We start from the raw sequence: 12,250 nt of genomic DNA, 5'->3' as shown, positions 1-12,250 counted from the left end.
AATCACCATAAGGCTTTATCATAGAGTGGGATAAAATGTTATTACTTTTATTTGGGTAGGAGGTGTTATTGTTACTAATAGAAAAAGTAAATGTTTATATATAATTCAGGATGGGATCAGAGCGGCTAAAAGAAATATTCAGATTGAAATCCAGGTGGCCGTGCATAAGATATATCAGCAATTGTCTGCTACCCTAGAGAGAGCTCTTCAAGCAAACAAGCATCACATTGGTGAGTAACTGCCCCTGCAAATACAAGATGCAAGTTACATTTTATGCTAGATACTTTAGGTGTTCTATATCTTGTTTTAACATTAGTAGGTCAGTTTACAGGTGGAGAATAAATATTTGAAAATGTAATAGTGTTCCACATTACTATTTATATTTTGGAATATTATTTATTTTAGTAAATGTTTTGTTGACTTCAAAGAAAATTCTCAATTGTCTTTCTTTTTTCTTTCTTTCCTAGAAGCCCAGCAACGTCTCCTCTTGGTTACAGTTTTTGCCCTGAGTGTTCACTATCAACCAGTGGATGTTTCTTTGGCAATTTCCACTGGTCTGCTAAATGTATTGTCGCAGTTATGTGGCACAGACACCATGCTAGGACAGCCTCTGCAGTTGTTGCCAAAGACAGGTGTTTCCCAGCTTAGCACAGCTTTAAAAGTGGCTAGTACAAGATTGCTCCAGATTCTAGCCATCACTACAGGGTGAGCATTATAGATGTCTTGGAGGAACTATATGGGACCTAGTCTTTTCACATTTTAGTAATTTCCATTTCCCTCTAATCTCCTTTATGTGTTTGAGCACAAACAATTGCCCAGCTGTGTTATTACCACTGTTCTTTTCCTGTTACTTCATGTAGGACTTATGCTGATAAACTGAGCCCCAAAGTAGTTCAGTCCTTGTTGGACCTACTCTGTAGTCAGTTGAAGAATTTGTTATCCCAAGCTGGTGTCCTACTTATGGCCTCTTTTGGAGAAGGGGAAGGAGAAGAGGGTGAAGAAGAAGAAAAAAAAGTTGACTCCAGTGGAGAAACTGAGAAGAAAGACTTCAGAGGTAGCATAAACCCTTTTCTTTGTCATTATTCACAAGCATTTATTGAGTCCTCATTGCGTAAATATCATTAGAATCTAGACTTCTTTCTGTTGTGAGGCGTGAAGGAATTTTTTGAAAGAATTTTTATTTATTCATTTATAAACTCCTTTTCTCTCCAAATATGTATGATTTAGATGAGCTTCTGACCGAACCTCCTCTCCTTAGAGTCAGTTAACCTTGATGCAGTGACCATACTGCTTCCTCTCTAGATTCAGCTTCTCATTGGCTGTCCTGGGTCTAGAATCTAGAGGTTCTAGGTGACTGATTCTCCCAGGTTATGTCTTAGCATTTGATCTTGACAGCCCATCTTTAATCATAGTCTTGGCTTAAGTGTTCCCGCAGGACCAAGGGTTTTCATATTTGGGAACTAGGTTAGAATTAGAATAGCTGAACTTCTTGCTAGGTTGTTATGTTTCCTGGTCACTAAAAAACTTATTATATTTAATTGTCATATATTTTGTTGCTATAATATGACCATCTGCTCATAGCTTTAAAAAACTATAGTGAACATTGTATTTCAGTAGAATTTAAACCCTGAACAGCAGAAGTGCTACCTTTGTCTGCTACATAATTAAGGAATAAAAGTTTAAAATTGGTCATTTATTTAAAAAGTTTTTTCAGAACTACCATGTCTTATTACCATAATAAACTCTGCGAGCCCTTAAAATTCTCTCCGTTAAAATCCTTTAATAATGTTAAAATTAGATAAAGTAATATTTAAATAATATTGTGTAGATAGGTGAGTGGATAGAGGAAATACCCTGTGGGTACAAAAATGATAAAACATTGTCTCTGCCCTCAGGAATCTTTAGGGTAATGAGAAAGGCAGACATGCCAACAAATAATTACAGTGTAATACAAGAAGCTCAGAAGAAAGAGCTAAATTTCTTAAGTCAGAGTCTAGAGGATGTATGAGTCTGATTAAGGACCAGTTTTTGGTTTCAGAGGCTGAACCTGTGGCAAATTCCTTCTCCCTGTTCATATGGAGAGTATGGTACTTAGACAAAGAGCATGGGCAGACTCACAGGGGGTAAAATAAACACAAGCTTTTAATGCCACCTCCTGTTTTCCTGAGATCCAGTGAGGAATACCAGGTGGTTAAGGTAATAGTTTCTCACTATTCTGTGCTGAATACTGCACATATGGACAGTAAGGAAGACATAATAGAGTTACTTCTCAACCTGTAGGTTCCCAGGAAAACTGGGCCCTTCCATATCCAGTAAAAGAAAGAAACAGTTCTTCCATGAGTGAATCTCGGCAGGTGTAACAGCAGACTGAATCCACATAGGTCATCCTCGAGAGAATGTTGTTGTACTCTCTCTATTCATGGGGATGGCTGGGAGTGAGACTGATTCTGGTCACATGCAGTGGCCAGCTTTTAATAACCCCACAAACTCTCTAAAATACTTACCTGAAAGTAAGGTGTACCTTTCAAACATAGTATTGTTACTGAAACAAACTGAATCACCAAGGTGTATCAACCAACTTTATATTTAAGGTCTCCAGACTTCAGTTAATTTAATTAATTTAGTGTCTTGTTGCAGAGATACTTGCTGGGAGTGAGGATGGGGGGTAGAATGGAGACCTCATGAGAAAAGAGATTTTCCCAAGGATCTCTGTCCAGAGAGAAGGCCACATAGAAGAGGTAGCTTTTGAACTGGATTTTGAAGGAATGGTTGGAGTGATATGTGGGTACCCAGGGTAGATTAATAATTTTATGTTCTTCAAACTGATATTATAAAAATATTTGCTTATTAGCATTTAAGCAAAGAAGAGTTAGAGTACCATGTAGAGGAAGTGTAGCAAAGGAGTACAGTGGTCTCTAATTGTTGCCAGCGTTCTAGTTCTGTCATAGACATGCACACCCATTTCAGCAGAACAGAAGTCCTCCAGTTATGACGAGATGTCTGTGAAGGTAGATTCCTGGCCATCTAAGTGTGGCCCTTGGTGTGGGGGTCTCCCTCTAAAGTAACTAGTCTGTGTATTCCTTAATTTGACATGCCAGGATCTCCCTGAAAGGAGTGCTGTGTATACATGCCTTCAGATTGTTAGGATTTTGTATGTTTTTGTGCCTCTTAGAGATTGACATTCTAGGCAACTGCCTCACTGGCATTTTGCCAGGCTGAGAGGGTATGAAAGGTTTTGGATGATGATAGAACATGGTGTATTACAGGAAGAGCAGATAGTTCTCTGGCCTCAAAATGCACAGGTGGGGAGGGAAACTATGAGGGGGGACAAGAGAGAGTCTGCTACTGATGCTGGTGGAAAAACTGGGAAGATTGGTTAGGGCACGTTTGTATGAAAGGAGTTAGTGCTCAGGCAAATCAGACTCAGGCCTAGAAGTCTGTTGCCTTGTAGAATCTGAAAGCACAAAGGGGTTTTTAGAGATGTGATTCTTAATTTGATTGGACTGGGGGGTCATGGACTTTTTGAAAATGTGATCCAAGTTGTGAACTCTTACTAATCAAATACACAATTTTCATACAATTTTAAGAGGGTTCACAGACAATTTCCTTCAGATTCTATCTGGTAAAACTATAGACTTGGATAGAGAACTGTTGTTTTTCAGAATAGCAGTAAAAAAGAAAATGCACGAAACCAAATACACATACTTTATTCTAGCAACCTCACTATTGTACACAAATGTAAAAAATGTTTTAAGCTTGGCATTATTTTCTGACCTTTCCTCATTCTGTTCTTTAAGTTTTAAAAATTTAGCAGCTAATGACAACTTAAATTTTGAATTAAGTTTGGGCATCCTGCATCTAAATGCAAGTTACTTGATAAGACATTTTCCTGTTGATTTTTGGTTGTAATGTGAACTTGTCTCTTCCCTCTTCAGCTGCTCTTAGGAAACAACATGCAGCCGAACTGCATCTGGGGGATTTTTTAGTTTTTCTTCGCAGAGTTGTATCTTCAAAAGCAATTCAATCAAAAATGGCTTCCCCAAAATGGACAGAAGTGCTTCTAAATATAGCATCTCAGAAGTGTTCTTCAGGTATATGACCTTTGCCTTGTGTTAGAGTATTTTTATACATCACACGTATTTTATTCAGATAGTGACAGACTTGAACAACATTGGATATTTGACCTTGATTTCAAGACTTTTATTTTCTAAATACTTACTTGATCAAAAGAAAAATCTAATTTCAGAAATAAAAATTGATAGGAATTAATAGAAAGTAGTACCAGACTAGATTATGGATTTAATCTAAAGAACTTGACGCTATTTGGATTATCATAACAAAAATAAGCAGAGAACATAGTGTTTAAAATGATAATTTGGCACAGATTTTGACATCACTTCTTGATTATCAAAGTGCGGATCTCATTTGTCCATTCTCTCTTATCATAATATGATTTCTGTTGTCTTGATTATAACTTCTGATTCTGTGCTATCTATGAAAGTTGTATGTAATAAGCTCACTTCCCAGTTCTTAGCCTAGAAGTCTGTTCTGCTTGCATGGATTACTGTCCTTTCCTAGTCTTTTTTTTCAGTTGTGGTAAAATATACATAAAATTTACAGTGATATAAAATAAAATATAAAATCTACAGTTTTAACTATTTAAGCGTACAATTCAGTGACATTCAGTACATTCGTAGTGTTATTCAGCCATCCCCACTCTCCGTTTCCAGAACTTTTTCATCAATCCCCAGTCTTTCTTAAATATGCTAAAACATCATTTAATTTTCTGTGGTACCATGTTATTTTATATGTATGCATTCTCAATATACTTTGCTAGTTTTTCTTAACTAGTCTAACTTAAAACAGCTTTTTTTCTCTAATAAGGTGAGGCTTATATTGATTAATGTCTTAGAGCATAAAAGAAAAAATCAGATATTCATTTATTTTTAATTGGTTTTGTTGTAGTAGAAGGTATAAAAAAGAGCATCATTATTCTGCCTCTACCTTTGCTTACTTTAGAAAAGTACAGACTGTTTACTTTCCATTAATCCTAACAATCTCTGGGAGGCAGTCAGGGCATGGATGGAGGAGAAGCCATGAAAGACTGTGATAAGCCTGAGCTTTAGAGATTAACAGATCTATTTAAAATTCTACTTGTGCTGAACTATGGTCACCTTACTTCACTTCTCTCAGCCTCGGTTTCCTCATCAGTAAAACAGGGGTAGGATTTGTGAAGATCAACAGAGTTAATGTGTATGAAATGCATAACATAGTACTTGGCACAGTAGTTACTATAGTGCTATTCCCTTTATATATACATAAAAATCCTCCCCCCCCCGCCCCGCGCACATGGGCGCTCTCTCTCTTTAGTTTCTCTTTTTCTCTTTCTCTAAAATAAATCAATAAATCTTAAAAAAAAGGGGGGGTGCTTGAGTGGCGCAGTCAGTTAAGCATCCCATTCTTGGTTTTGGCTCAGGTCATGATCTCAGGGTTGTGAGATGAACCGCCCCCCCCACCCGTTGGGCTCTGCACTCAGTGAGGAGTGTGCTTAAGATTGTATCTCCGCCTCTCTCTTTGCCCCTCCCCCCATATGCGTGCCCTCTCTCCCTCTCTCTAACAAATCTTATATATACATAAAAACTGAGATATAAATATGAGTATTCATGTACATTGGGTATGGGATGAGTCCAGAATTCTTGTGATAATAGGTTAAAGTATAGTCCATTCCAACCATAAATGCTTAATGGAGCCTCAGATATTTTTATTCAAGAAGCTCATTTACACTTTGAATGTAAGTCACACTGATAATAAGAAAATGTCTTTTCCCGCCCCCAGGTATTCCTCTAGTTGGTAACCTAAGAACGAGGCTCCTTGCACTTCACGTCCTTGAGGCTGTGCTACCAGCTTGTGAATCTGGTGTAGAAGATGATCAAATGGCTCAGGTTTCTATTCTTTAAAGCTATTAGAAGATATTTTTCACATGTGTAATATAATTCACCAAAAATCTAAATAATAGTCTCTCCAGTGGTAAATGTGTCATTAATTTGGTGGCAAAACTTCTGCTTCTGAGATTGCTTTATTATTTCATTTCCAAGCAAGGAGAAAGAAATTAAGCTTATGGGTGTGAGGAGTAGGGGGATAGTGAATACTTGGAAGGTCAGAAGGAAAGGAAAATCTGTGGAATTTCTTACTAGGTTTGGGCCTCGAGAGAGAAATGTGTGTGGTTGCGTGGCCTTATCAGAGGTCCATAAAGTGAGGAAACATGGAGGGCCATGGAACCCACTAGAAAGTGGGTGAATGATCCTTCTAAAAAAAGATATTTAACTTAACAACCACCCAAAGTAGCTTGTACATTGTTATGATCAAATTTCACATTTGACTTAATATTACAGTTACATGACTTATTTTTTCTAAAATTACTTAAAATTATCTTTTCCAAAATTCATCATTCTTTTTCTTTCAATAAATAGGTTGTTGAACGCCTCTTTTCCCTTCTGTCAGACTGTATGTGGGAGACACCCATTGCTCAGGCCAAACATGCTATTCAGATAAAGGAAAAAGAACAAGAAATAAAGTCACAGGTAAGTGATTCTTCCAAAAAGGTACTTTTAGACAGCACAAATGACTATCCTGTCTCCTGTCTCTGGACTCCTTCTCCTCTGAGGGACTTTGTTCTGTCAGTTATTCCATATTTTTTCTGCACTTTCTCCTTCTCCACTGGTTCCTTTTTCTCAACTCATAAACATCTCTCATTCCTACCCTCCCCAAAATCCTTTTTTTTACCCAAGAACCTGCCCATGTCTTCTCACTTGTCCTTCATCGCTAAGCTTCTCAGAAGAGTAATTTTACACATATTTATAAGCCACTCCTTAGTTCTCATGTTCTCTTCAATTTAATTGTTGCTCTTCCATCAAAACACCGAAATTAAATGACAAAAGTAAGTGCTAATTGCTAAATGTAGGATGCACTTTTTTGTCTACATCTTACCTGATCTCAGGAAACTCTAGCTTCTGTTGTTTTCAAAATACTGCCTTCTCCTACATCTCCATTCCTCTGCCAATCCTTGGTTCCCTCTAGAGGCATTTCTTCTTTGGTGCCATGTTCTTCTTCCCTCCATCCCAAACTGTTATCCCTCAGAGTTCCAGTCTTACCTTTTCCAGCCGTCTGGAATATACCTGGAACCATTTTCACCTATATGCAATGTCTTCCAAACTTAAATACCAGCCCAGGTGTCTCCCCATCAAACTTTTTTACTTTTTTCCCTGTCCATTTTTTAATTCGTGGCACCACCATTCACATAGCATTCCAAACCTGTGTTCTTGGGAATTCTGATTCCCTAATGTCACCCCATCCATGTAGTCACTAGGCCTCATTGATTTGACTTCCTAAATCGTTCTTAAATCCCTTTATGTAGCTACCTTAATCTTTCTCTTGGTTTTTATGGGTCCACACTTTCTCTGGTTTTCCTTCTATCTCAGTACAATGGCTTCTTCTCATTCTCTTTTATTAGTTCTTCCTCTTCTGTTTAAGTGTTGGAGTATCCCAAGGCTTGGTCCTAAAACCCCTTCTTTTTTCAACCATCATCCCCATTTCTTCATTACTTCTTCAAAGTTCCCTTTCCTGATCCTAAATCTAGAGTTAGTTGTCACATACTCTGTTACATCATTTGCTTTAATTTCGACATAGCACATACCTGATATTTTTTGTTTATGTATCTTCTGTTTCTATCTTCTAAAGTATAAGTTCTAAATAGTTTAAAATATATTATTTAATTACATATATAATATAAATATATTAGAAACATTTAAAACTTTTTATTTTATATAATAAATATATAAAAATGTATTTTTACATTTTATATATATAAACATTTTATTATTTTATATATATAAAAATTCTATGAGACCAGAGACCTTATTTATCTAACATACTGCTGAATATATAGGACCTGGTATAATGTCTTACACATAGTAGATGCTTAATAAATACTCATTGAGTGAATTAATAAATTGAAGTCCTCACTGTTTTATACCTGAACTCTTGCAGTAGTAATCTTCCGATTGATCTCTCTGCCTTCATCCTGTATACCCCTGGTAAAACAATGTTTATAAAGCATTGATCTAATCTAGAGATCCTCTATATAAATCTGTGTAAGCACTCCCTATTGTCTGTAAAGTTCAAACTTTAAATGGCATTCAGGGCCTTCCATGATTTTGTTCCTTCTCTTTCTAGCCTCCTTTTCTACCATTCTCATCCTCCAGACATTCCACACTGCTTGCAATTACTATAAATCACTGAACTCTGTTGTACCTCCATGCCTTGGCACAGTGCTCTACTTACTGCCCTAAATGCCTTTCTCTCCTTTGATCAGCTGCTGAATGCCTTCTTATTATTTAGGACTCAGCTCAGAAGACATCCTCTTTTGAATACTTTCCTTATCCTTCCCAAGCATGTTTAGACACTTACACCTTTATGTTTCTGCTATACTGGTCATGTAACTTCTGTTACTCTCTCACAATATTGGTGTTATGTATTTCTCTGGCCCCTAATTGGACTGTAAGCTTTATGCAGAGGCCATGCTGTATTTATCATTGTGTTCCCATTGCCTGCACAGTATCTGGTACATAGTAGATATTTAATAAATATTTGTGGACTCTAAACTATGGAGTCTTAGAATATTTATTAACTGAGATCTGGATTATCCCAAAGTACTGACCCAGCTTCCTTTTTGGTAGAAGCAGGGAGAGTTGGAGGAAGAAGATGAGAACCTTCCTATACAGGAAGTATCGTTTGACCCAGAGAAAGCTCAGTGTTGCCTGGTCGAGAATGGACAGATTTTAACTCATGGCAGTGGAGGAAAAGGGTATGGACTGGCATCAACTGGAGTAACTTCTGGGTGCTATCAGTGGAAGGTACGTAGAATTCTAAGTAGTTTCTAGCATTTTGTCTTTTAGTCCTTTTCTCCCCAGGTTCTTACAAAAAAATGTATGAAAGACTTTTAAAAAATCATGTATAGGGGCACTTTGTTGTCTCAGTCGGTAGAGCATGTGCCTCTTGATCTCAGGGTTGTGAGTTCAAGCCCCATGTTGTGTGCGGAGCCTACTTAAAAAAAAATCATCATATGTAAATGTTTTATCTTTATGTAAGATGTTAACATAAATGGCACTGAATGAAGGTATACAAGAAATCTATTATTTTTATAACTGTTATAAATTCTTCTCAAGTTATCTCAAAAATTTTTTAAATGAACAGTTTAAAAATGTTGATAATCCCTCTTATGAGGGGTCACAGAGATCATACCCAGCCATGAAAATACAGTAATCTGTGTGATGTTTCTGCCTAGGAAAGCCCATGAGACACTAAGTGCCCCAGATTTTTTGGGTGCTGGTCACATACCCTCTGCCTTGATATACACCAAACTTTTAGACTCCCAGAGGGAAAGGAGGTGTTCATGCTAAATGATATTGTACAAAACAGCCCAGGCACAATGAGCCACCCTTATCAGTTAGGGAAAGTTTTTATTGGTGAAGGAAACTGTTTACCAGTCTAGTTCCAAATTTCAGACAGGGGCCAACACTGCAAGCAGGACTTTCTAAGGATGGCAGTCTCTGCTATATTAATTCCTTTTTGGCATAGTCCACCCCCTTGGCCCTTGGCCCCCGTCTCTTTACAGTAAAATTATCAGTAGGACCCTAGGCAGCCAGGTGAGACCGACTTGTACTATTGAGGGGGTTCTAGACTTAGCTAGTTAAAACAAATCCCATTAACCATAAAGGCCTGTCGTAAAAAGCCATGTGGATTTGTCCTTAAGTTTTTGTATTAACTGGCTTAGGCATCATTTCAGCACAGCACAACTCTGGCCAGTCCAGGGCTTAGGTAGTGTCATGTTAGGGTGCACACACAAGAACTACAATTCTAGAAGCCATGCATGCTCTCCTTGAAAAAGAAGAGTTTATGATTGTTAGGATACCCCTGATCAGGATGTACATTATTAAGCAGAAAAGTTAACAGGGCCCCAACGTGACCTTCCACCAGGGGTACCTCCCACCCTCTGCTCCCAGTGCAGTTTGAATAATTTAGAGTCAGTGGGACTCAGGGACTGCCTAAAGGCAGTCAGTTAAATGGTTTTACTTGTCTGTGATACCAGTTTATTTGCCTCAAGAGCATGATGACATCTAGAGGTGTGCTGTGGAATATGCAGGAGCTAGGGCCACTCCCTGTTTTTCATAGTCTGTCGGTTATGATGGGAGGCTCAGCAGTCAGGTTGAATTTGAAGTAGTCACAGCAGCCTTCAAGACAACATGGATTTTTTTTTTCCCCCTAAGAGAAACAGTTCTGAAAAACAAAGATCATTAATACCGTCCCCACTCCTCCACACTTCCCAAGGGTCTGGGTTTTGTTTTTGTTTTTTTATTCTCCCTCATTCTAAAATCATAGGTCCCATTTAGTAATTATAACTTCAGATTTTTTCAGTCATGTTTTTATCTTCATTTAGACCTTTTGTGCAGAAGTGTTGGGTGCAAGGACAAAAGAATTTTCACACAAAACCATTTTCATACAACTTAACCAGAATAGTCAGGAAATTGGTCAGGACAAAAATCCCAGTTAAAAATTTTTTTTCAAAAGGTTTAAAAACCTCTTAACTCTTTTATACTAATCATTTATCTAGTGAGCATCCTAGAAAAGATCAGTCTCTTTCTGGAGAAATTCTTTTAATAAAAGGCCTTACTTAGATGTGTCTATCAGAAGAAAGATGAGACACGGAGAGTCAAGCTATCAGTCTGTTGTTGCAAACTGCAAGTAATCCAAAAAGCTGAACATAATATAAGCCAACAGTAGTGGGATGTCCCCAAGGAGAGGTCGAAGGTCCAATCAATTAAGAGTGGATGGCAAGGTCATACTCCCTGTGGTACGCCTTCCTCCAACTACAGCTTTCAGCAGGAATTGCTAATTAGAGGACTGAAATCAGTTTATGTGTCAGAAATATGGAGCCAGTTAGCTCAAATTTAGATGGTTCCATCAAAGAATAAGCCCTTTCCTAGGGGCATCTGCAAGTGACCCAGACAGTCCAGCCAGAATCTATGAGGTTTTCAGGGTTTGTGGCCCCACAGAGGAGTCCTAAATCTGCAACACTCCCAGAATTTGAGTTTTGTTCTTTGGGCCAGTTCCTGCTTTTGAATCGAGCACAGCTCATGTTGGGTTGAAATAGCCCATGGCAGACAGTATCGCGTTTTAGCTTGGCATCAGATCCAGGCAATTAGAATCTATAAATTCAGGATTCTAAAAAGCTGACAACTCTTTTGGCATCAGTGAAGCCTAGAGGTTGTCAGACCAAACTGCTGTGTTTCAAATCCAAGTGACAAGCAAGGCTTTTCTAGGCTCTTTTTGCCTTGTCAGTCTCCGAGTCCCAATTTAGCCAGTCAAAAATAAGCACTTTAGGCTAGAAAATCATTAGCCTCTTTAAGTGTCAGACATCAGATTTTACTGATGAACTGAATGGCAAGTGAAAACTACTTTTTAAAACTCTGAAAATATATCTGTGTATCTCTGTCTCGAGATTATCACTCTTTATATATTGTCTCCCTTTTTTCAGAGGCTCCAGTAAGCAATAATCATAGCAAAAAATCATCACTTATGGAAGCTTATTTTGTTTCTGATACTCAAAAGAGATTAAATTTACCCTCTGGTGGTAAAAAAACAAGGAAGTTGTGTCTCCCTAACAATTTTTCCTTTGAAGCTCTCACTGATCAGGATGATCCCTTAGCATTTATGAAGTTACAAGCCTATAATGTTTTATATCAGTTTTATTACACATCTAGATGAAATAGCCACAAAACAAAGCTGGTTTTTGTTTTTTATTTAAAATTTGGGGCACCTGGATGGCTCAGTCGTTAGGCATCTGCCTTCGGCTCAGGTCACGATCCCAGGGTCCTGGGATCGAGCCTCACATTGGGCTCCCTGCTTGGCGGGAAGCCTGCTTCTCCCTCTCCCACTCCCCCTGCTCGTGTTCCCTCTCTGGCCGTCTCTCTGTCAAAAAAATAAATAAAAATCTTTAAAAATTTAAAACTTTTCCCCTTCAGATTTCAAGTTTACTCAAAGTCTTAGAGTAAATTTAGGGTAATTAGCTGGGTCAGGGGCACTGCTATAGCAGTGGAAGCATCTAGGCTAAAGAAAATAACTGGAGAGGTCTTTTCTTTCTTTCTCTTTTCTCTTTTTCTTTTCTCTTCTCTTCTCTTCTCTTTCCTTTTCT

General features: G+C 37.9%; 1 protein-coding gene across 11 annotated transcripts in view; it reads left to right on the top strand.

Moving 5' to 3' along the window:
* The window catches only part of HERC1 (HECT and RLD domain containing E3 ubiquitin protein ligase family member 1), a 188,963-nt gene that overhangs the window by 110,426 nt on the left and 66,287 nt on the right, over nt 1-12,250 (top strand). For 9 of the 11 annotated variants that reach the window (XM_088024837.1, XM_088024839.1, XM_088024831.1 and 6 more), the window contains 7 exons: nt 110-230; nt 468-705; nt 861-1,054; nt 3,936-4,091; nt 5,836-5,942; nt 6,471-6,581; nt 8,736-8,912. In XM_088024837.1, coding sequence (XP_087880963.1) covers nt 110-230; nt 468-705; nt 861-1,054; nt 3,936-4,091; nt 5,836-5,942; nt 6,471-6,581; nt 8,736-8,912 — 1,104 coding nt within the window. The remainder of the gene's footprint in view (nt 1-109; nt 231-467; nt 706-860; nt 1,055-3,935; nt 4,092-5,835; nt 5,943-6,470; nt 6,582-8,735; nt 8,913-12,250) is intronic. The other 2 variants (XM_088024833.1, XM_088024832.1) reach the window with 2 other exon arrangements.

Source organism: Eumetopias jubatus, unplaced genomic scaffold, assembly GCF_037043125.1.
Source record: "Eumetopias jubatus isolate StellerSeaLion01/CBP00866 unplaced genomic scaffold, mEumJub1_p1.0 scaffold_7, whole genome shotgun sequence".
Taxonomy (NCBI): domain Eukaryota; kingdom Metazoa; phylum Chordata; class Mammalia; order Carnivora; family Otariidae; genus Eumetopias; species Eumetopias jubatus.
Note: the sequence above shows the minus strand (reverse complement) of the source record. Positions and strands in the feature narration are given on the sequence as shown.